Source organism: Pezoporus occidentalis, unplaced genomic scaffold (genome assembly GCF_034315485.1).
Source record: "Pezoporus occidentalis ecotype Australia unplaced genomic scaffold, CSIRO_AGI_Poc_V1 ctg44, whole genome shotgun sequence".
Lineage (NCBI taxonomy): Eukaryota > Metazoa > Chordata > Aves > Psittaciformes > Psittacidae > Pezoporus > Pezoporus occidentalis.
The window spans coordinates 4,550,589-4,574,582 of NW_026915769.1; the positions used below are offsets into that span (position 1 = coordinate 4,550,589).

General features: G+C 47.1%; 1 protein-coding gene and 2 long non-coding RNA genes across 8 annotated transcripts in view; 2 read left to right on the forward strand and 1 right to left on the reverse strand.

Annotated features, from left to right (window-relative positions):
- Positions 1–575: 575 nt before the first annotated feature.
- Positions 576–23,994, forward strand: part of LOC134172126 (uncharacterized) — a 447,287-nt gene continuing 423,868 nt past the window's right edge. The window contains exon 1 of the long non-coding RNA XR_009967843.1: positions 576–586. This is a non-coding gene — a long non-coding RNA (uncharacterized LOC134172126). The remainder of the gene's footprint in view (positions 587–23,994) is intronic.
- Positions 954–9,992, reverse strand: LOC134172119 (uncharacterized). Of its 4 annotated transcripts, none has more exons than XR_009967839.1 (3): positions 9,855–9,992; positions 2,943–3,077; positions 954–1,279 (listed from the first exon to the last, which is right to left on the reverse strand). It is a non-coding gene; the product is annotated as an uncharacterized LOC134172119 (long non-coding RNA). The 4 variants fall into 4 exon arrangements; XR_009967837.1 differs by having other exon boundaries at positions 2,943–3,082; XR_009967838.1 differs by lacking the exon at positions 9,855–9,992 and adding an exon at positions 4,069–5,125.
- Positions 10,145–23,994, forward strand: part of ETV6 (ETS variant transcription factor 6) — a 133,327-nt gene continuing 119,477 nt past the window's right edge. For 2 of the 3 annotated variants that reach the window (XM_062634954.1, XM_062634955.1), the window contains exon 1: positions 10,146–10,662. In XM_062634954.1, coding sequence (XP_062490938.1) covers positions 10,630–10,662 — 33 coding nt within the window. In that variant the 5' untranslated portion in view covers positions 10,146–10,629. Of the gene's footprint in view, positions 10,663–23,994 lie in introns of all 3 variants that reach the window. The other variant, XM_062634956.1, reaches the window with a different exon arrangement.

A 23,994-nucleotide genomic window follows, 5' to 3' on the forward strand; every position in this document is an offset into this window, starting at 1 on the left:
GATGTACGAGGCAGATGGCTTGAGTTCAGGACACTCCTGCCGACGGAGGACTGTGGTGTCGACGGTGGCCAGAGGGTGGTAGCACTGCACAGCTCAAGTGCCACAGCCCTCCGCATCAGGAGGAGGGAGAGGTGAGGCGAGGGAGCCTCTGCTGCTCCCGAGTAGCTGAGGAAGAAGAGGTGAAGTTGGAATAAATGGTGGAAGCTTTAACACTAAAATGGTATTACTAAAAATAGGCGCTATCTTTTAGACTGCTCTTTCCTTATTCCTTCAGCAGATGTGTTACACTGGTCTTCTCCTCTCACTTTATACTGCAGGAGGCTTCTCTGCCCTCCTCAAACTAAGGTAAAAATAGCTACAGGTTTTTCATTGCTTGTCAGGAAAAGGAAGAAGAAGAGGTGAGGAGAGGTGTTTTTTTTTAAATTAAGAGGAACATTTACAAAAGCATCTCACTTTCTAGGCCCTAAGAACACTATGCTACCTCAAACAGTGAAATCCACCAGTAACACTGGCGGTCATTTTCTGGTCTTCTGATTTTTAGATGCTGCTGCTTCTGGTGTGGCAGCCACAGGCTGACAGACGTATGGTTTCTGCACTGTGGCACATAATGACTGCAAATAACCCCTCCAGGATAGTGGTCATGTGCATTTCCAGACAACTGTAGGTCCTTTCCAACTGTAATATTCTAGTCTAGCCTAGTCTAGTCTATATCTCATCCTATCTCAAAGCATTTGGGAACCTAAGAATACCTGGCATTGTGGAAGTCTTCTGGAGCATGGATATGTCTCCATTTTGTAGTTGTGGGTACAAATTTTTACCTTTATTTTGCTGAAAGGAAGGAAACTGAGGAAATAACCTAAGAGCACAGACCACACTAGTGCTATCATCAGGGCTATTGTGTGCACAGATATTTATGTGCGTGTGCATACAGTGGTGTGTCATTAGACTTTAAGGCACAGAGGATCCAAAGCTCATAGCCTCAACCTGTCAGTCTATTTGATGCTATGTTTTCTAGAGCTACAAAAAATAGTTGGGCTGCTGACATCAGTCATCTCCTCTCTTCTTCTCTCCTATGCCACTGACAACTGTATGTCCCTGTATGTCCTACTCCTACTTCAAGCTGCATTTATCTTAATAGTTTAAACCAGAACAATGTGCTGTCCTTACTGCATTACCATAAGCAAGAGGGTTTGCTGCTCAGAGCCTCAGTTCTCCTGTAGGTGAAACAAAGCTAATGATGCTTATCCCGTTCTGCAGACTGCTCCAGGATCTCCAGCTGCTGTGCAAGAGACACAATAGCATGATTATAATTGCCCAGGCACTGTAAGACCCCATACTTGGCGGCACTTGTCTGCCTCCTAACGCAACAGCTTTCAAACACCATCATGCACCCTTGCTGGATGTTTTTTCTCCTTCCCCATGCCCTTATCACCGTTCTTCCCTCTCTTGCTGCCTCCTCTCCTCTCCCCTACACCTCTCAAGAAAATCTATCCTCTTTATTGACCATTTTCCTCTGTCATTGGGTTCTGGTTTGTCAGCTCCCTTCCCTTCGTAGCTGCTCGTACCAAGTTACTTCCCTACCATTCCCTTTCCTGCTGCCCTCCTCTGAAACTCTCCCTCAGCCCTGACACTTTCTCTAGAAACAGCCGCAGGCTATTTCTAACCTTCCTTCTCTCATCAAAGCTCTTGAGAAATCAGCTCACTTTCATCTCTCAGCAGAGAGGCTGTCACGCCGCTGCCACGGCCGCGGTTTGCGGGCCGGGCTGGGAACCGGGAGCTCCTGGTTGGCGATGGCAACACCACCACTGAGTCACTGCCTGGCCTTTGGAAAGCCGCTCACCCTCTCTTCTCTCCTGGCTTTAAAATAGGAGCCGTAATTGCACACTTACCTCACATGGGTGTTGTAAAAATTTAATTACCACTTGTAAGATGCTATCTAAGAGTGAAATGTGTCTTTATCTCTTGCAGTGGTAGCTATGACCACTGCAATCTGTGCTTAGTTCAGGCCCTGACATATAAAACTGGTTTTCCCCAGCAGCCAAAACATCCCCTTCTGCTGGTCACAAAGGTCCCTGTGCCGTAGTCCTCTGACACAGTGGAGACCCCCTAGCTGCGGGCAGTTCCTTCTGGGTAACAGGCAGGGAGGCTGAATTCCCCTCCAGTCAAAGTCACCCATCCAGCCACTCCTCTGATCACTCTCTCTTCCCCTGAAATTGCTAGTGAGCCCTCTCCTGAACCTAAATCCTCGTCCTTCTCTCTTCTTAACTGCCTTTTCCACCATCCTCACCCACTGGCTCGCTCTTCCCTTTCCCTCTGCTATGGCTGACAGGACTTGTCCAAGCCACCCTCCCTCCTCCTTCCCGGCTGCCCTCTCAACCTGTCTCAACTGGTACAATCAAAGACTTGACCTCTGCTTTCCTCAGGCAGTGGCCACAAAGACAGGTCTGTCTAGTGAGATGCTGTCTGCCCGTGAGGATGGGAAGGGGTGGTGGATGAGATATTGGGTGGGCAGCAGTGGTGATGCTGCCATCTGACCACTGTCCAAGTGATGAACCACAGGTTGCAGAAAGCAAGTAAGCAATTCGTCCAGAGCCCATCGTCTCTGTCCTCCCATGCATGCCCATGAGGGCTCCATGGTCTGGTCCTCCAGCACCACCCATACTCATACCCAACCGCCCCTTTATTAACATATTGCCCCTGCATGCTGCCCCACAGAAGGACACAAAACTCACTGGATTTATGTTGCCAAGAGCAGTCCTCAAGGTGAAATCCAGAGTAAGGGTCTGGAGGCCCTCTGTAGCCACCAGAGACCCGTGCAGCGTTAAGCCCAATAAGGTCAGGCCTTCGCACCCAGGTCCATCCACCTCTGTGCCTACTCTCAATTCATCTCCCAAGCTAACATTGGGGTCAGCTCAAATTTCCAGTCTTAATTATGCCTACACGCCCCCAAAAAGCTCATCAGTGACTTGGGCTGATTACCACCTCTTTCCTGTGAGAGGGTGATCTGTTTGCTCTCATGGAGACTGCAGAACATGCAGTGCCTGAAGAGGCTGCAGTTAACCCTTCTGGATGTGGACCTGCTCTTGGAAATGGAAGACAACAAAAGAAATGAAGACCATTTTAGATCAGAGCAATCAGAATGACCTCAATGGGAACAGAAACATTCATTTTTTTGTATTCTTGGCCAAAATCTTTGTCTTTGGGGTGTATTTGGCAGTTTCTGAGCTAAAGTTGTAAGAGGGTGTGAGGACGGAGTAAGACCTGCAAGTGGAAACTGCTGCTCAGCCACGGGAAGGCTACTTCCTATCCATAATGCATGCATTCTAAACTATATCCATAAACGTCAGGCATGATTTAATAGGCTATAAAATCCTACATCATGATGCCACTGGAACTACTGAAAATAAAAGCAGATAAATCACAATTCTGTACAACTAGCTGTACTCACACCATTGTTTTTTTCCCATTTGCAAGGGTTTCATTCTGCCATTTGCTGAGCACGCACTACTCTCATTCAGCCTTGAGCTGAGCTCCAAGCTTCCACATCAGCTCACTGACTTGGCAGCTGCATGGTCATGCTGCTGTAAGCCCCTGCCCCAGCGGATGCAGAGCTGAGCAGAAAGGTGCTGAGCTTCCACACTGTTGGAGCAGCAGCATCCCATTTTTTTCCCCCAGCAATACCGGGTAATCATTGTAAGCAGATTGACTGCTGTTGCTCATATAATGTTATTCCTCACATTAGATTACGGGCATTAAATGTACTAGACAATGTTTATCTGGCAGGAAAACAATTTGTGTCACTCTTTTACAGCCAGCAAGATACAGAGTTACAATGACATGGATGACAGAGTGTGCACCACAGCTCCGAATGGAGCTGTAATCCTGTCACCCCATGGAGAAAATGATGCTGAAAAAGGAGGGAGGAGGTGGGGGACCTGTGAAAATATTACGAATAGAGAGGACTGGGGGTTGAGAAAAGTTTGGCTCACCTCTGCAGCTGAGGAGAGCGATCTGGGGAAGTAAAACCCAGTCATTGTACACGCAGAATGTAAATCCATTGGGACTTACCTGACACAGAATCTGAACTCTGTCCCTCCAGCTTCGACTTCTGGGTTTTATTTAAAATGCTTTCCAGTAACAGAATGTAAGTGGGGAGGTTTCACCAGGTGCATGCAAGGCTCTTACCCCAGCTCATCCACAGTTCCCTGCTCTTTCCCCAGCAAACTTCCCTCTGTGACTCTCAGTCCTCCCAGGCTCAGGACATGTTCTCCCTCCTTCAAAAAGCCTCCAAAACAGCCTGCCTGGCCTTGCCCATCTCCAGTCAAAAGCAGAGGTCCCCTGCTATTTGTTCCTTGGCCTTCGCATGCATGGCAGCCCTTCCACATTCTGTCGGGGCAAGATTTTACAGTGTCAGGGCAAGAAGCAGCGCCTGGCCAAGCCTCTCATTGCTTTTGTAGCGAGCAAGACGGCTACAAGGATGAGATGAGGGGAGAAGGTACATCTATTGCTTTGAAGGACCATAAGATTCCAGTTTAAGCCATCCCTGCCAGTCTCCACCTGTTTGCACCACAGCAAGGGGAATCGAGCTGGCTTTAAACATAGGGATGCACACACAGAGATATTCCTTGTGGCTTTTCAGAGTTCTAAAGGCAGCTGCTGGCATGGCCAAAGGAGGGTATGGTATCACCTGCACAGCATAGTAATGTGGGATGGGGCACTTTTGCAGGGTGCTAGCCCTAGAAACTTTGCTTTGTGGCACCATATTGTAACCAGAACACTAGAAGAGGTAGAAAAGGACTTGACTGTAACAACCTCGTGGTATGAGAGGGGCCTATGGTCCCACACCATTTAGCCCTACCTGATTTAGCTATTGCAAGGTTGCTGACATTGGAGTTAGTGCTCTCAGAAGCTCTGTCAGGGCCACTTACTGCCTCATTTTCATGTGCTGCAACTTAAAAGTACATACCAGGAGTAGCACTGCCAACACATGTCTAAGCAGTGACTTGTGCAATGAAGTCTGCTTTTCAAACGAGACTATAAACTTGTCTCTCAGAAGACACTGCAGTGCTTTGAACAACAAAGAGGAGTTAAATCAGTACAGTTCCCCTTTCCCCTAAAAGAACAGTCACACAGTGGCAGAAAAATGTTTCTCTTACTTACAGAAGCAATACACTAGATGATTCAAAATAATACACTATATGATGATGTGTGAGGATGACATAGCTTAGAGCATCAAGCATGTTCAGGGTTATTTTCTTTGTTGCTGTATGAATAGGTGTCATACCAAGATTTTGGCATTTCCATTGTGACTATTGTGGGTTTCTGAAATGGAAAAGCTATGTGAGTGCCTATGTAAATTGTGTAAGTATCTTTATATCAAATGCCTGCAGCTTTAGAGTATGCACTAATATTGCTATTTTGATTTAAACAAATAAACACCAACCCAACAAAACCAAACCTTTTCCCAAAATTGTTATACTGGTGCAAATCCTATTCCTAGAGCCAACCCTGAGCATTTAGAGGACAACTGAATGTCAAAGATTAGGCTCGTAGGTGAACAAATGAGAATGCAAATAATATGGATACAGCGTTTCTCAGTCTAACACCTCAGACTGAATTTCATGCCTATTCCTAAAAAGCTAAGGAAACATTAACCTGGCTGAATCTTGGAAAAAAGGACTTGCCTAAGGATATGAAGTGAAGGCTAATCTTCTGGCTAATGATAGGAAGCAGCATGACTGATATATACTATGACCATAAAATGCAATTTGGGTTCAGAAACAAATTTGATAAGGGAAAAAGAATCGTAGTGCTAAATGTGCAATGGGGCTCATTTCCACTGCACCTCTGTGCACCAGCGCTCATGGATCTCCTGGTGTGTCCTCAGGACAAAACCTCTGTTGCCTGCTAACATCAATGTACCCTTGCATGTTCTTGGCATTTACTACTGTTTCCTACTGCGTTTTGTTCTTTAAGAGCTTGATCCTGTCCTTCAAGCTGGAAAAGCATCTCTGCTGAAGCTCAGTAATGTCAGCAAACCCATCAAGTCACATCAAGGGACTATAGGTATCTGCTCAAACACTTGAAGACAAAATAAAAACTATTAATACAAACTAAGCAAAGAATCAAGCACTAAAGAAGAGAGACAAGCTGTGCTGGGGAAAGATAAAGGGAATGAAAAGATAACAGGAGAGAAACAGGACGAGTTAATGATATCTGAGCATTGGGAACTAATGAGTGCTTTCGCAAATACAAAGTGGAAAAAAACCACTACCATGATCAAAGTCTCCTTAATAAAAGCAAGGTGAAGTCAACAATTATTGCAAATGTCTGAGGTACTGCTCTACACTGCTGAAACTAGAAAACCAGTACACAGAAGAAGAAATTAAAACTTTGGCTTTTGGCTGGATGTAGGTTCCCAAGTGTCTAACTCCTTTGGGAAGAAGGCTCCAACATCCTTCAGGGCACAGGAAAAAAGCTAAACTAGCTGTTGAGAAAGTGCATCTAGGAAAACATTAGGAGTCTCATGGCTGTAAAAGCAGCCCAGGTAACACAGAATCAGTGGAAGGCAGTATGCAGATGCACCACTGTGGACAGGAAATGAAAAAGTCCAGAGGAAAAGTTGGTTTGCCTCCTTTTCTTCAGGGCTTGCTCTAGGGACAAATTCTAGACCAGAAAACATAAGCATCCAAAACCAGATTTTCAGGCCTCTATAAGGAGGAAGAACACACTTTTGTCTGTGTTTTTTCTCATCCTGCTGCTGTCCCCGACCATGCCACCCATCTTCCTTTCCTGGGAGAGCCCTAAGCAAGGCAGGGACTTGGCCTCACTTCACAGGCCAGAGTACCATTACCTTTTGCCTGAATTAGCATTGCCACCATCTATCTGAGCAGAAAGTTAGGGGATTACTGACTAGGCTGTTGATGACAGGTGTCTCTGTGGGATTGTAAATCCTGTTTTAACTAAAAGCTCCTCCCTAGAGATAAACTAAGCAGTAGCCTCTAGGTGAGAGGGAAGGAAGTTAACTGAGAGCCTGCTCAAGGTTTAATACAAGCTAATGGTCTTCCTTTTCGTTCAAGGTTTAATACAAGCTAATGGTCTTCCTTTCCGTTCTGTGCAATCTCCATGCAGTGTGGATTTAAAGGGAGAAGCTGGAGAAGCTTTCTCCTCAAATTTCCATAGCAACTGTCCTGCAGCCACAGACCATCCTGCTCACCAGGAGATTTGGTAGCAGTTTTCTTCTCCTGTAAGGTGCAGAAGCCAGGACCATGATATCTCAAGAGACAGAACTAATGAGAGGAACCGTGAGAAACCAGGTCAGAGAAACAAGGGCAGAACCAAGCTAACACATTACAAGGACTTTGGCCCTCCTTGTTCAAAGGGTTCAAAGATGTTCTCCAGTCACTGTGGCTAGCACCTGGTTAGCATGGTTGAGGCATATCTGCTTCTGTTGGCAAGGTCGTGTGGTATGTTTTGTCCAGTCATGTTTTCTTACAGCAACTTCAACGGGATTGACTTCTGGCTGGAAAGGTACTGCACTCATGACTGTGTCCTTCCCTACGCATTCACTGTTTATCTCCCTACCTTTTCTAGTTACCATCCATTGCCCTCACATTTAGTGGAGTAGTGGAAAAAAGAGAGGAAGAGCTGGAAGAGAACAGCTCTAAACCAGGCTGTGAACTTGGACAGGTACTTGCAACCATTCACACTGGTCGAGAGATGGATCAAGGCCCATGTTTGTAAGGGCCATTAATCAAAGTGTGAGGAACAGCAGCTATCAGTGACCCGGAAGGAACAGATGTTGAAACTCCAGGCAGACAAATAACCACTCGGGACGTGTAGCTTCACCAGTTTCCATGGAGAAAAAGAGATTGCAGTTGTACTGCAAGAGAGAACACTGAGGAGTAACAGGACCAGCTCTCATTCAGGACAATGGCAGGTGGCAAGTTTTGTATAAGCTTCTGAGGCAGGCTGGGGACACAAACTAAACCATGATGGGGTTTTGGCTGCATTCACAAAGGATCAGGCAGATACTTGTCCCTAAGTGTGGTCATCTGTGGGCTGAGATGACCAATTGAATGGGAATTAGAGAAGACCAATGACAATAATAAAGTGGCCACAGGGACTGATGAATCAAAGGAGATAAAAAGAAGGAATGGCAACAGCTAGGGGAAAAAAGTGATACCTGGGTGCAACGTATAAAGAGCCAGAGAGAGGAAAATTTGTTTAGGGCAGTACAATACTCCTGGTTATAACCAGGCGTAATAGGGTGAAACCGGACAAATGAAAATATAGGACAAACATCTTCCTGACCATGGGACTTGCTGGAGTGTGAAATAGTCTTGAAAAGGAAGAGTCTTGAAAAGAAATGCCCCATTACCTGAGGCATTTAAAACTAAAGCAGACAGAGCAATCTAGCACGTGCTGCAAATCCTTTACCTGCAGGGGAGTGAAGCAGATGACCTAGCAGGTCTTTTCCATCTCTGATTTCTGCATTTAATATAAAGAATCACAAAAGACCCCAACTTGCCATGAGATACAGAATAATGACTCAGCACTTCAGAAACGCAGTGGTAATCGTGCAGGTAGAAAAGGAAAACATCATAGTGATGAAGCAGAGAGAATAATAGGGGAGAGCGGCATTGTAGAAGTGATAGAGATGCAGCGACTCTATTCCAGAAGTTCAGCCATGCAGAGGGAAGACAGGTAAATATGAATCCTTTATTATTGAGTTGGCCCTGTGTTAAAAAAGGGTCACTGGTTGCTAGGCTGAGAGGTAATAGTACCTTCCCTCCATCTTCCTCGATTCATGTCAGGGACTAGCCACTGTGAAGCTGTAACAGGCTGTGAGGAGTCAGCCCTGTCTGGAAAATGGCCTGCAGTAGCCCACCAAGAGGGGACTACCATGAGACCCCAGCAGCCCGGCCTTCGGGCCACGCAGATGAAGCAGCTCTGCATTTGATGCAAGCGTGCCACAGCTAAGCAAATGCCACATATGTGCTGAGGCTTGCTTTAAAACACCATAGTAGGATTGCCTCTCATCTGCTATTTTCAGTAGCACTGAATCACTGAATAGGAGCCTGTTGTATTCCAAGGCACAGCATCCTTCCAGCACACTCCAGAGGTTGCTCTGCCTTTCAGTGACACGGCTACAAGCAGGGCTGTTGTGCTCCCACGCACGTTCCCAACTTGCAATGAAGTGGGTGCATCCAAAAACCAGCCAGGACGCCAAAAACTCTCTCTAAACCTCACAAAGAGAGATTTAGATGAAGAGAGGGGCAAGTTATTTTTCCTTCCCAACCCCTCTTCCCACTCCTGTCAAGAGGGCTCGGGCTGTACCCACTCCTGCACCCGCAGGAGCCACAGAGTGCAGAAGAACAGCCCTGTTCCACTGCATCTGAAAACACACGTTATACCATGTACCCCATAAGGTACGGGTGACACAACCCCGACCTGAACCTCGGTGCTGGTGCCATCCGGCCCGGGCTCTAAACATGGGCAAAGCCCCAGGCTCCAGAACGTTTCTCCGAGGGGTCGGCCGTCTTCCGCCGGGTAGGAGCTCACCGACGGGGAGGGGGGATCTGTGGGGCAGCGGCCCACGAGTGGGACTACAGGACCACAGCGACCGGCAGTGCTTCCGCCCCGGACTTCCCGTGCCCCGCCGTAACCCGAGCCTCATTTCCTGGTCGGGGCTCTTAAAGGGGCCGCTCCGGCGGTGGAACAAATGGAACAAAGGCCATTGTGCTGCCCGCGGGCCAGCCGCTCCGCCCGCTGCCATCCCATCCCTCCCCTCCCCTCCCCGCCAGCCACGTTCGCTCATCCCGCTGCCCATCTCCGCCGCTGAACGCCAGGACCGGCGCGCGGCATTTAAAGGGCCCGCGGCGTCAAACGACACCGAATTGAGCCGACGCGACGCGGCTGCGCCCTTCCATCTTTCCCTCTGCTTTGCCCACCCCGCACGGGCACCCGAGGGCGCCCACGGCGACGGGGAAACCGGCACCACCGCCCTCCCCTTCGCCCCTCCCCGCCGGTGGTGGCTGTTCGGGGCGACGCGAGCCCTTTAAGGGGCGGCGCGGGGTGCCGGGAACCCACGTCAGTTTCGGCCCCGAAACTCCGGATCAATGAGCAGCGGTGGGGCGGGGCGCAGCGCCCGGCCCTTCCCCCGCCGCCTTTCGGTTTCTCTCTTCCAGGAAGGAAAACACCGGGAGGGGAGCGGGGCCGTGACGGCAGCGCCGCCCCTTCTTCCCCCTTCCCCCCCCCCCCTTTTCCCACTTCCATTTCCCCCCGCGCCGCACGCGGGCAGAGCGCGCGCGGTCACGCACACACACACACACACACACACACACACACACACACGCACAGTCGCGCTCAGCGGGGAGGGAGCGATCGCGCTCACTCGGAGGAGGCGGCTGGCGGCGGCACCGGCACCGCTGAGGAGGGGACCCCAGGCGGCAGGGGGGGGGACTCCGCCTCTCCCCCGGGCAGCTCCGCGGGCCGCGCCATGGTGGCGGCGGAAACTTCCCCTTGAGGGGACGGGCCGGGAGGGGAGCGGAAAGTGGGGAAAGCCCGAGAACTTCCCGTCCGTCCGTCCGCCCGCCCCGCCGGGCTTCGCCGCTTCCCTGCTGAGAGATGTCTGAGGCTCCTGCTCAGTGTTGCATCAAGGTAAAGCTCCATCCCTGTGTCCGTCCGGCCCCTGTCAGCGGGGACCCCCCGGCCGAGGCATCGCGGAGCTCTCGGTGGAGGCGGGCGGGGAACACACAGGGACGCGGCTCCCGTCGGTTGTCACCGTGGTGCACCTCCCCTTCCCCAAGCCCCCGTCGGGGACACGCAGGGCACAGCCTCAGCGGCCGAGATTTCGTGGCGTGGTTCCTCACGGCAGGAGCTGGCGGCGGGACGGGAGGTTGAAACGGAGCCGGGGCGCCCTTCCCGTCCTCCTCTCCTCTCCCGCGGGGCTGGTGGCCCGACGGCCCCCGACGGCAACTTCGCAGAAAGTTTCCTGCCGTAGGGGACATGCAGCCGCTGATGCTTCCACCAGCATGGGGATGTGGGGGTTTCCTTCCCTTTCCCTTTCCTCTTACTCACTGCATTTACTAGCATCTTTTGCCCGTCAGCAGGTAGAGGAGCCGGGGCTGCACAGCCTGGCCCCATGCTGCCAGGGCCTGGGGGATCTGTTTCTCCGTGGCTTGGCCTGTTGAAGGAGGGATTGCCCCGTGAAGTTTCTGGTTTTAAGTGGAAGCGGTGTAAAGCTGAGACAATGGAAACAAAATTGAGTTTCCTTTCTTGTCCAGACCCTTCCTATCTGCTAGAAATAGTGCTCTCCTCTCCTTCCCTCACCCCTCGGTCTCATTCCAGTCGTGTGATTTCTGGAGGAGTTGCTTTGCTTTGCTGCCAGCCAGGAATCTTCCTCCTGCTCACGACTAGCTGCCTGAGTTAAGAGAGCTTTAACAGTTGCCTCTCCCTGACTGGCAGGAAAAGGTGACTTCCAGGCTCTAAGGGAGAGAGCCTAGAATGAACACGTATTTACTCACCATGATGCTTTTTTGTTTGCTTGTCCCAATTTGTGTACGTTTATGATGGGAGTCTTATGTTCTGTATGCTGTGACCTCAGTTTGAAAAGTTGGGGGTGTATTTTCTCTCGCTGAGTTAAATGGGATCAGGCCCGTGTCCCATGAAGTCTCGTGGCTCAGAGAGTCTAGTTGGACTTTTCATAACGCAGATGAACAAATTGGATAATGGGGTATTGTATGCGCATTGCAGGGTGGTAAAATGCTAGTGCAGGCAAAACGTGTACAATTAACTAAGCAGAACCCTATATATATGTGTATACGTATGTAAAATGAAATATAACTGCTGTTTTTATTAGTAAATCCTGTGGAAAGGTAGGATGTGTTCTCTGGACAGAAGAATGCAAATGCATGCCATGAAAAAGTAGTGTCATATGAGTTGTGTTTCCTTGTTTTCGATGTGTGTTGTTTTGAGAATACGAGGTTTACTTCTGCTCTTACTGAAGTGGGTGATAGCACTGCTGTTGATTTTGGGAACAGTGAAGCTGGTCCTTAGCTAGCCTCACTAAGGTATGTTACAGAATCATCTGTAATGTATTTGCTCCATAGCAGGAGGAGATACAAACAAACTTCTGTTTGAGTCTTGAAGTGATTAAATGCCAAATTTTTATTATGTTTAGGCAGATACTGGGAATCTGATGTGTTTTTGAAGCGACTGATTCTAAAGATCATGGTCTGAACTTATTTTCATTTTGCAGTGTGTAGTTTGTTTACATGCTGACTTGTGCAGTTAATCTTTGTCAGAGAACAGAAACTTCTGCTACCAGCTTTTTGGGGAATTGTTTTATTAGTTTCAAACATAGAAAGTACATATTTTCAGACCAAAGTGTGAATTTCCAATGATAACATTTCTTCACCAGTCAAACCATTCAGGGTAATTTTCTCTTCGGTTTTTCTAACAACCATTGCTTTCTGGATGCTTGTTTCATCCAGGAGGAGTTAGAGGTGGCTGCAATCAGCAGCTGGATTTAAGAGGTGTTGTGTAAATGGTAGTGTGATTATACAGGTACGAGTGATGATTTCTGTAGCGTGTCAGCCCGACTTGCAGAGCATGAGGTCAGGGCAGAGGAGCAAGCTCCTCACCATACTCCAACTTTGGTGCTAAGCTGCTGTGTTGTTCTGAAAAGTAGCCAAGTGTTGTGCTGTGAGGGTGCTGCGGAGCTTCATTAGGAGCCTGTGAACTGGAAGCAGTGGTGCTAGAGGATGCATTTTCTATATATTTGTTTGTTTCCCTTCCTCCTGCAATATGGATCAAGGTTGCGTGCAGTAAACGCCACAGCAACTGAGGTGATGAACCACAGACAGCTTCAGCAGAGGGAGTGAAGGCTGCTGCTTTGTTTATGCTCAAGCTGCTCAGTGCACGGTCTCGCCATCTCACCTTACTAGAGAAGTGCTTCAATAAGATGTAGGAAAGCTCAAAGGAGGTGAAGTTTTTGGTATATATTTAACTACTGGTAATCAACATGAACTTGCAGTAATATCTCGGTTTGTGTCAGGTACTTATCAGTATGTATGTGTGATTGTATATTGATATGTGCTCGCTTTGCGGCAAGTATGTGTGCTTGCTTACATTCTCTTCCTCCGAGAGAGGAGAAACCCAATGCTAAATACCCTGATCTTGCCAACGCTTGGGTGTGTGCTTGCCTGACTGATGGCAAGCAGACCCAGTAACTCCAACCGTGCTGTTGTGGCAAAGAAGTTAAGCGTCTGCAGAAAGTCTAAAGCTGCAGAGAAGTCATTGCTGGAGTTAGAGACAGATCTTGGGTGTCAGAGGTGAGTGTGAAGGTTGGGCCCTCAGTGTTTGTTACAGCTTAGGGTGTCAGCGTACTCCCTGCGTGAACCAACAGCCTTCGGGCTTGTGGCATACTCCAGTCTGAAAGCACCTGAGGGCTTTGGCTCCGAGATGGGTTGGGAAGGGACATGTGGTGTGGTCGTCGTATTTGGACAGCCTTTTTCATCCCAGGTGCTGGGATGTCTATGTTGGTAGTAAACCTGTTCGTCTGATCCTGAGCCATAGTAGTTAGCTGATTATAGTATTGTATATACTGACATGACATTGGCACTTGTTATAGTATTGGCAAGTGATCCTTACAGCCTCACCTCTCCTCCCCCAGGTGGGAGAACTGAGGCACAGGGAGAGTGTAAACATCTTGGCAAAAACTTACAGGAGGGCAAAAGCTCAAAGGGAGACAGGGCAAGGAGCTTAGACAAAGGTGATGATTTTTGTGATTAACTAAGGTCCATGTGGTAATGAGTTCTGTTTAAAACCTTCACTTGGAACTTTCTGATTATGAGGATCTCCCTGTTTTTCCCTTGAATTCTTAATAGCTCAAGAATATCACCATGGTGTCACATGGAGGCTCAAAATTCATCAGGCAAATAGAAGGGTACCAAAGGGTGCAGTGTGATTTATTTTCCTTTTTATAAATCTGGCAATTTCAGTTGCTCAATTCTATTTGCCACGCTACCACAAACAGTTGTGCTGGCAAAAGTATAGAGTTGTGGGGGAACTGAAACTGGGAATATGGGGGGGACCAGCTGCTTAAAATCTCCCAGTCCAGGGCTGATCCTAGCCTAGGCTCCCCTGTGTGTGCCTGGCTGATGCTTGAGCTGAGAGTACTTTTGGTGGGCAGCACTGAAGGCACAGAGCCTTCCTGTGAATTGGGTTTCACAACTGACTCCGGTGGAGATTTTAATGCAGCTGTATGCTGGTGGATGGGAGAGCTTTCTCTTGCAGTAAGCTGTATGTGGTGGTCCTTGCGATCGCATGGGCCCTGCAGGAGTCAGCACAGAATTCTGTAGCTCGAGGTCTTGCCTCACTGGTGCTTATTTTGGATTCAAGGATGTACTTTGTAATCATTTAAAAAAGGAAGAAGGGGGAAAAAGAGTGATGGTGTAAGCCAAAGGGCAAAGAATCAGTGGAGTATTTGAGCTTTCAATCTTAACTGGCTTCCCCAGATTAAGTTAATTTTTAAGTAGTGCTTTATGTCTCCTAATACTTCATTGATGCAGTTTTTGCAAAGAGCGCTCTCCCACCAAACGCTTTCCTTGCTGAGGGACTGTTCAGCATCACATGGTCAGAATTCTGTTACCCTTAACCAAGGCCGAGTATCTGCTAGTACAGAGCATGTTCCTTAGTGTTTATTAGGGAATTTATGTACTAGGAGGAGGATCCTTCTTCTGTTAGTGTCAATGCCAAAACTCTCATTAAGTTCAGTGGGTGTAAGTTTGAATGGGAGAAGTACGTACTATTTAACACCTGATTAATCACTTAACTCCTTGGCACCAGCTAAATTGAATCCCTCTGAAGCAAAATTTTACTAACACTGCCCCAATTAAACACTGGTCATTAGCATTCACCATGTCATTACAGGTGAAGTCAGTTTCCTGGGAGGCAACCCATTAAAACAGCAGCCCCAATCTGAAAATGCCCTGGTGAAACAGAGGATGCTTTAATGATAATTTACATGCATATTGCACCTTGCATCTCAAAGTGCCTTTCAGATGGAGGTGGCTAAGCAGCGCTGTGCTGATAGAAATGCTGATAAGCACGAGATGAAGTCTTGTACAGTTACACAGAAGTGATGTTCCTGCCTTTTCCAAAAGTTACCTGGCTCCTTGTGTGCGTGCCTTCTGAAGTCTCCTGATAGAAGCTTTCCTAATAACCTGCTTACTGTGAGAAGGGAGAGCTAAGGCAACCCGTGGTTTTGGCCAGTAATGTGGTTCTGACCTACAATCCAGAAACTGGCTAATTTGGGTTTGGTTTTGCTCTATTTCTTTACATGTGTTCGTTTTGGAGTATTTGTGGTTCAGTGCCTTCAGCTGGGCATCCCCAGAGTGACAGCAAGTTAAAAGCCAGTGCTTCTGAAAATGTTCTTGTTGGTCTTTGCTTTCCCTGTCTGTGAAACGGGCATGAAATAATAATGAACGTACCTCTGTCGTGCAATAGTGAGGCTTGGTATTTGTAATGCAGCATGAGAACAAGTTGTGTTTATTATAGGAACCAGCGACAGGGTGATCTGATTTGTTCCTGGCTTTTTAGTTCACAGGGTGCTTGGGGGCAGCGGGGATGGTTGTCATTTGTTTGTTGGCTCTTCTGTTAGGGGCCGCCTACCTCTGCTGAGCAGTCGGAGAGAGCGTGATACTACTGTTTCACCGCGTCCTAGCGGCTGGATCGGGCAGGGTGGTGTTCCTCTGCCCACAGCCCACACTGGATGTGGCTTTGGGAGAGGCGGGCACAAGGTGCAGGCGTAGTTGTTCTGCCACAATCCTGCCTCTGGCTGAGGGCAAGAGTGCCTGGGTGGGACGGCTGCCAGATGTGGCTGCCAGAGCACTCCCTGCTACCTTCCCTCCCCTGACCACCACCCTTCCCAGGGCTCCCTGAAGCTGAACACGGAGCAGGCTGCATACTCGGTTCTCCCAGGTGTTGTTTTCACCTGGGGTAGGAGGACATCCCTCTCTGTCAGGTCAGGTACACCTTCATTATCTGACAAGGGAGGACCTACTGGCAGAGGCAGTGGCTGGTGATCAGCTGCCAGTGTTGCCACAACAATTAGTGTTTAGGTTGCAATATGTCCTTGTGCTTCCTGCGGGAAGGAGGCCACCCAGGACAGCCTGTGGGTGGGATGTTCCTCTAGGCAACTGTGAAGAAGCCAAACCGAGCCCAGGTATGTGCATCAGTTCATCCTGAGCAAAGAGACCAGGCAGGCCACCAAAGCCTCTGTGCCTTTAACAGCAGAGTCATGGCAGCCGATTCCTGCTATTGTGGGTTATATTTTTTAGGTCTACAACCTAAGCCAAATTTAGACCATATTGGTTCTGGTGTTGCTGAGTTGTCTTCAGGCAGTGTTTTGTTGGAGCAGAAAGGACAGCTACTCTATCTATGAAACATATGGAACTTGAGGCTCGATTATACTGGTTTACTTTTTTTCTTTTTTCTTCCAAAAATGCTACTTCTGGCAGGAAAATAAATGCAGAAAACTCCAGCCGAAGTTGAACTTGTTTATGGAATGTCTGGAGCAGCGGTAAATAAAGGATTTTGAAAGGAGATAAGCTTTTCACTGATAGATGGTATTACTTCTCTTCTGTAATGCTGCTGAGCTCCAAAGTGAGCTGGCTATAGCAATTAAGAAAAGCTGTAAATGATTCTTCATCTAAATGCTTTTTCCAAAGGTTATTCGTTGTTAAGCCACGTGCAGTTTCTTTGCTTCAGTGGTGTTCTCGTACAGTTTGCAAATGCTGTCCTGGTTAAGACAGTCCGGAGGGGAAATGGGCATGAAAGAGCGCGAGCTTCTCCCTGTGGTATTTATGTTGGTGTTCTGTGGAATGTTTGCACACGGAAACAAATAGCATTGTAAATCATTTTAAAGATGTGTATAATGCCAGGAGTAGCATTGGGTGTGACTGCAAGAGTTAAGTGTTACTACAGCTCCACAAAAATACTTTCAATGTGACAACCAAGCTTTACATGGTAAACTATTAACAGCTGCCTAATATTAAATCCAGAGTTTGGATGTTTAATTTCAAAATAAAATGAAGTGTGGTTATAAATAGGAACAACGAGTGATTTCTCAGTGGGTTGTGTTGGTGAGTTGTTGGTTTGGGGTTCTTTTGTGTGTGTCTGCTTTTGTTGAGGGTTTCTTTGGGTTTTTCCTAGCTCGCTCAGGTGGCATATGATCAAGCTTGGAAATTATTTGTTTTGAAAAGTCTTCAGAGTTTAATCTGGAGGAAACCAACTGGCATCCAGTAAGGAGAATCCTTCAAACGGATGGAATACAGCGGAGAGAGATATTCTTTATATAGTTTGAATTTCAACAGAATATGGCTGAAGTGATTTTCCATTATGTCTTTAGTGGGATCCTCAAAAACATCTAGTAACAGAAACTAGGAATGCTTTCTAAATGGGATAGGATTCTGTAGAAATCCAGGAGCTTGGAGTTCTACCAGATAAATGAAATGTTTAGTAAAAGTGCCAGAGATAGCAGTACTAGAATTCAGAGACAGATTTATCCAGTTAGTAGGGCCACAACAAGGCATTCAATATCTGCAAAACACATTTCTCTGTTCCCTTTCTCTTTTTTTTTCCTAAAAAGGACTTCACATGAAAGTGGTTTCTATCACTGATGGAGCACTATGAAGCTCTGCTCATGTGCTTTAAGATTAAAGGGAGCAAACCCAGCATTACAGCAAGACTGGGGAGCTCCTTCCCACTTTCAAGGAACTCATCTGAGGTCTCTGTTGGGATTCCCCCCCTAACAGAAATAATCCCTATTTCCTTCTCATGGATTAGAAGTGGTTATTTCACCGTGTTACCTCTTGAAAGGCCGTTCTTATCTATCTACCTGCCCGGTGCTTTAAAACCTGGGAAAAGCCAATCCTTCTCGGAGCTGTCCAGGAGTTGAGGTTAGAGGTGGTAGACTGCAAGGAACCACCGGTTCTGGGATGAGGGTGTTGGTCCCAGTTATCCCTGGAGGCTACTGGGAAAAAAAAATTCCCTGGCAGATGGATCCTCCCTGCCACATCCATAAGAAGCTGCTTGAGTGTTTCCAGCAGGCAACGACTGTGTGAGAATGGCTGTAACTTGAAGCCTGCAAAGCAATGGGGTTAGCGCTCATGAGCCATTGTCAGCTGTGCCATTGCCTTTCAATTGTGGTGGCTCTGGCCCTGGCAGCCTCACCCCAGCTCCAGAGGACCAGCTCCCTCCAGTTTAAAGCATCACTGTGCTGGGTCTGGCAGCCTAGTGTAGGTACATAGAGGTCCCAGTTACCAGGCTGGGGTGGTGCTGTCACTGTGGAGTGATGGACCCGCCATCTCCATAGGGGTGAGGAAAAGAAGGGCTGAGCTGTTTTCACAGAGGGGTGAGGATGCACTTGTTCCTGCTAAGTCCTAGGGTGCCAGGAAGGGCACCAGGTTGCAGGAACAGGAGTGCTGATGGGTGTAAAAGATATTTCTCAGTTGGCAGTCTGAGTGGTTGTGTCTCTGTCAAATGTCTTGAGCAAATGGGTTTTCTGGAAGAGGGCTCAGGGAAGAGCGTGGGAGCAGCTTCCAGGGGAAGAAGGTTATGGGCTGTAAAATATTTCATGGCATGTGGCCTGAGATATATATCGCACACTGGATGGTAAACACTGGGCTCAAACACACTGGAGATGGTGTCTTAGCAAGCTACCTACCTCACACCAGCTGAGTCATCAGAGCCATCCGTGACTGACTGTGCGCTGGCTTTATTACCTCCCAACTGGGACAAATTACAACTTCTCTTAAACCTCAGAGTAAGAAGAGAGTGAATTAATAGCGTATGCACAGCCAATTAGCACAGCCAAGTGAACCACACTGATGGGCAGTGGCTGAGTTTTGCAGGCTTGGAGGAGTGGGCAGAAAGTGCAGTATATGTATATGGGTTTTTTTCCTTCACCTGGGTAGTTTAGAGTGGGGCTCTCTGACGGCTCTTCTGTTTAACAGAAGCGGTGAGGTCTCCTTGAGCTGTTTGGTCCTGTTTGCAGACAGACCTCCCAGAACTGGTCTGTCAGCTGAGACTGGATTTTAGGAAATTATTTGGTTGGTGAATAAAAGAAAACAGAGCTCAGTTTTCAATTTGGGGTCAAGTAGGCAAACAAAACTGTAGTGGGAAAGGAGCAGGCAGTCAAATAGGAATTATCTGTATGTTGTAGTTTGAATCTGTGTCGTGTATCAGTTCAGATTAGAGCGTGTTTTCCTGACTGCTAGGAGGGCTTTTAGAGCACCAAAAGAGAGAAATGAGCAGTGGAGCTGCCTTGGGAAACTTCCATAGGAAGAGAAGCTAATTGCCTACAACGCTCTGGCTTGGAGGCTGCGGAGGGAGGTACAATAGAAATCTGTAAGATCACACAGGAGTGTAGTATAGGGAGCAATTATTTCTGATAGTACAAAACTAATTACTAGTCTTCATGTGTGTTAAATTATGGAACTCGCTGCTGCAGGATGCTGTGGAGACTGTAAGTTCAAATGGGTTTTTAAGAGTGGAGGAATAGGTGATGATATTAAGTCTCACAGCCTGTATGAGGGGATGCAACAGGGCCGACAACACAGGCACAAGGGAAACATTGCTTTTTCCGCCTGTTAAACCTTTCCTGAAACAGAGATTTCCTGTCTTCTGGGGACAAGATCCCAGGCAAGATAGACTTGTTCTGATGATGTGTAGGCATTCAGATGCTTCAATGTAAAATTTTACACCCTGGAAGGCTGGTCTCAAGTGCTTACTAGTCTCCTCTGGCTTGTTTCCTAAATCTTGGTCCCAGCAGTCTTGATTTCAAGAGCACTGGAGAACTGTAAGTGGGAAGAGAGCTAAGGAAGAATTTGTGGCTGTGACTGGGAGAGATTTGTGAAGTCTGGGTTGCTAGGACTAGCAAGAGGCTGGCTTTGTTGCATTAATTACTGAGATTCAAATGAAAGAGGGGAAAACCTTCAGGGACTACATGGAAGAGGAATTACAGATCAGCATTTAAAAAAGGGGAAGTTTTTTGGTTATGGGGAAGAGACATTGCTTCCAGGAGCCAAATGTGAGTTGACCTGTGCTTTCCCAAAGGCCTCCCAGTTCCCGTTATCACCCATGTGAAATGTGCTCCTGAAACATTAACTCTTTTTCACATATGTGACAAATGGTGTCCCAACCGGAGCTTGCAGCCATGGGCAGGAGAGTTGCTGGCTTTCATTGCCTGGGCAAATGTTGCAGGCGGTCACTGAGCTGCCTCTCTCGCTAGGAAGTGGTGTCATTTGTGCAGACTTTGCATCACGCTTTTGGTTGTGACTTGCCTTTTTTTAATGGCAAACGGAAGAATGGATGTACAGAATCAATTCTTACATTGTTTTGCATGTGTACTTTGTAGTTGTTCCTGAAGAGTGAGTGATTCATGGTGTTGGACAGCCATTAAAGCATATCGATGTGCAGCTAAATATGGTCTTCAACCTAAATATAGTTCTTTCTGCTAATCTATACAATGTCTACAAGTATCTGTTTAAGTAATTGGATAGCCTTATGCAGATTTAGTTAGGGTTTTATATTGGGAAATAACAAATCGTTTGCTGGGTGATTGGTTTTATTTTTGTTTTATTTCACATGCTGTTTATGATACACAGCACTTGGACTTACAGTGAAATGTAGTTACAAGTGCAGTGTCCCCTGTCAAAACCCTGAGCATAAAGTAGTTCTGCAAAAAACAGCAGTTTTGATAATTGCACATGAGAAGGAACATGGTACATTTTAAGGTGATATTACTTAATAAATGACAAGCATTTTTTATTAAGCAAATGAAATATTTCTTTTTCAGTTGTACTGATTTTATTTTTTTTTTCTTGTGGATTAAAATAATGACATAGACTTGAAAAATAGGCTTTTTCTTTTTTTTTGTTGTTGTTGTTCAGAATTTGTCCCTTTGGCTTTTCTGAGAAAAATTGGTATCACAGTCTTGAAACCAACAAACTGCAGGTTTTTCTAGACACACACTGGTGGTGGCAGGAGTCCAGGTGAGCAGTCCTGCAGCCCAGGGCTGGAGCTTCTGCCCTGATTTCCAACAGAGCTCCCAGAATGTGCTGCTCTCAGCCCAGCCACCTTCATAGCCACACACCCTGAAATTTAGAGCTGTTCAGCACTGCTGCAAGATGGGAGCTTTGACGTGGGGTGGTTCTCCGTGCCCATGTGCACAGGGAACTGCTTGAACCCAACAGAGATCTATTATCTGTATTTCTACAAACCTACTCTAAGCAATGGGAATGGGGGTTAGTGGTGGAAGGCAAACAGGAGCCAGGGAAGTAGGGTGGGTGGTACTGAGAGTGAAGGAATTAAGATGTGAAGGGGAGGAGTTTGTTGTGGCAGCAACTGCAACCAGCTGGGCCCACTGAGACTCCTGTGGAAAGGGTAAAAATCTGCTTTAGAAGGTCACAAGAGGCAGAGTGAAGCTGAATTGGGAAGGGTTATTCTCATCCTATGGGAACAGGGAGGATCAGATGGAAGCATCTGGCAGTTCTAAAGAGGGGGAGGTATGTTTTCCCACAACATACAGCGAGGTCGCTGAATTTACTGCCAAGAGTTGTAATGCAGGGCCAAAGAGGCAATTGGTTTTAAAAGAGAGTTCATACTAGATGGATCTGTTTGGGACCATTAGTTGTAAAGATACAGCTGCAGTCCTTGGCTCAGAAGGCCACTAACCTGTGGGGTGCTGTGAAAGGGAGAGTTTATTCCTTGTGCTTTTTGCCCTGAGGATTTCCTGCTGGGTGTTTCTGGAGATGTGGTACTAACTTAGCTGTTTGGGCTGACCAGAACTACTGCGTTTTTCCATTTTCATTTAGGGCTTTCATGCTTTGGTGCTGGACGCTGTACAGATGCCTCTGACAAGTGGAAAAATAGCAGTTGAGAAAACCTCTCATGTGCATCAGACATTCTGCTCTGTTTCTTGATCTTGTGATGTTTCCTCAAGCAGAGGTAGCCTGGCCATCTGAAATGCATGAGGCCAATGTTCTCCAGGTTATGAAGGACTTTGTTCGGGAAAATTCCTAGGGATTTTCCTGTCCTTGACTCTCCTCTTGGGCTGTGATGCCATTTATTGGCATAAAGTGCCCTGACCTATTTTATTTCTCTAGGTTTTTCCCAAGATTTGGCTGACGGAGGGTGGAAAAAATAATTAGATTCTTGGATAATTCAAGTGCTACATGCTGTGTCAGCCGCACCTCTTCTGATGGCTGATAAGAGACAAGTGAACACAGTTCCTTGCAAGACAGGGATGCATTTGTTTGGATGGCCCAAACACGTAACTGCATGACTGTATGGCTGATGAACAGGTGTTATACAATACAGGGACAATTCCAGTACTTCCATTAATGTACTTCATCAGCAGGCCTGAAACCTGCTTTGGAGTGACTATCTTTATTTGATAGTTCAATCTCTTTGCCTTTCAGTCCACGACTCTTCTTTTCAAGTTCCTAATTGCAGAAAAAATTAAGGAGGAAGTGTTGTTTGCTGGATGCCTGGGCTTCATTTTTCCACACATAACGATTAAGAAGTGAGTAAGCTGGCAGGCAGGACCTTCTTGTTGAGACCCTGTGTACACCAAATGCTTTCCCTCAGTACAAGTTGAGCTGTTTCTCAAATCATGTTTGTCCTGCACCAATGCAGTTAGCGGGCAATTAGAACTTGAAAAGTGCGATGGCTAAAAGGGAGAAAATCAAACCTGCGAATGCTTGTGTGTCCTTTACCAAGCCCTATATCTGCCTCCTACAGCAGGCAGACACCACAGCAGCTTGCTCTCACGTGGTACATACTTACCTGTCTTCAGGCTGAACTTGTGATGTCTGTGCTGCACAACCTGCTCACCTTTAACTGGCTCCTGAGGTCCTGTCCCACTGCACCAGCTTGAATGATCCCTCTGGGAATAGGCTCTTTTGCTGTTCCTAAGTGCTGCCTGAATGTCTGAAGACATAATACCCATTACCAACAGAGTAAAACAGAAGCGTGAATTCCTAAAAGATGTGGATAGCTGAAGATACTCAGTTTTCCCAGTGTTGAACACAGTTTTATCATTCCATACAAAAGTGAGTTGAAGTATGTCTGTGTCCCACATGCAGAGTCTGGATGTGCACTTTTATAACGCAGCGTGCAAGCAAACCAGTAACATGATCCTGTGACTGAGGGCTCTATTATTTGCCCGAGTTTTTTAGATCATCTCTAGTTTCCTGCTGATACCCTAGCTGTTTGTACCAGGTTGCTTATCTCCTCAGTTTCCCACCCAGGCTTTGAGTATCTGTGTGGTTCATGGTGCTACAGGAGTGGGTGCTGGAATGCCATCTGTGGACAAATGAACAGCTAATAATGCACTCTTGAATGTGGCCTTCGTTTTTAGGCTGGTGAGGCAAGGCTAAATTTTCTCATGCCTGCCTTTCCCAGCGCTCAGCCTGCAGCCCTTTCTCACATTCCCAAATGGATAGCTGATTTGTTCACGCACAGTTACCATACTCCATTTTCCTTCAGGTTTGTACCTTCATGTTTGAAGCCACAGTCCTTAAAAGTGGTGATGACAAGGCTACTGGGAAAACACAGCCCTTGGAGATTGCAAAGTCTGTTTGTTCTTCAAGTCACTTGAAATAAGAGCTAAATGATATGCTTAGTTTTAGAAAGCAGCAGTATTCTATCTGATCTTGTCCTTCTAGTGGAAAAAAAAAGGTGGGGGTTTGATAATCTATATGGCAGTACAGGGGTAAACTTAGTGATTTAGCCCATTAGTGGAAGGTACTTTAACTTTGATTTCTTAACAGTGTGTCAGATGAAAGAAGAATTACAGCCTGTCTGATTTCCCATTGCTGCTGGCATGCACAGCTTCTGCCTAAAATGAAAAGGCAGCTCACAGATCCCAGTGTGTAAAAGTAGCAGGCTGCTCGCATGGCCGTGTTGTTAACTTCCTGCCCT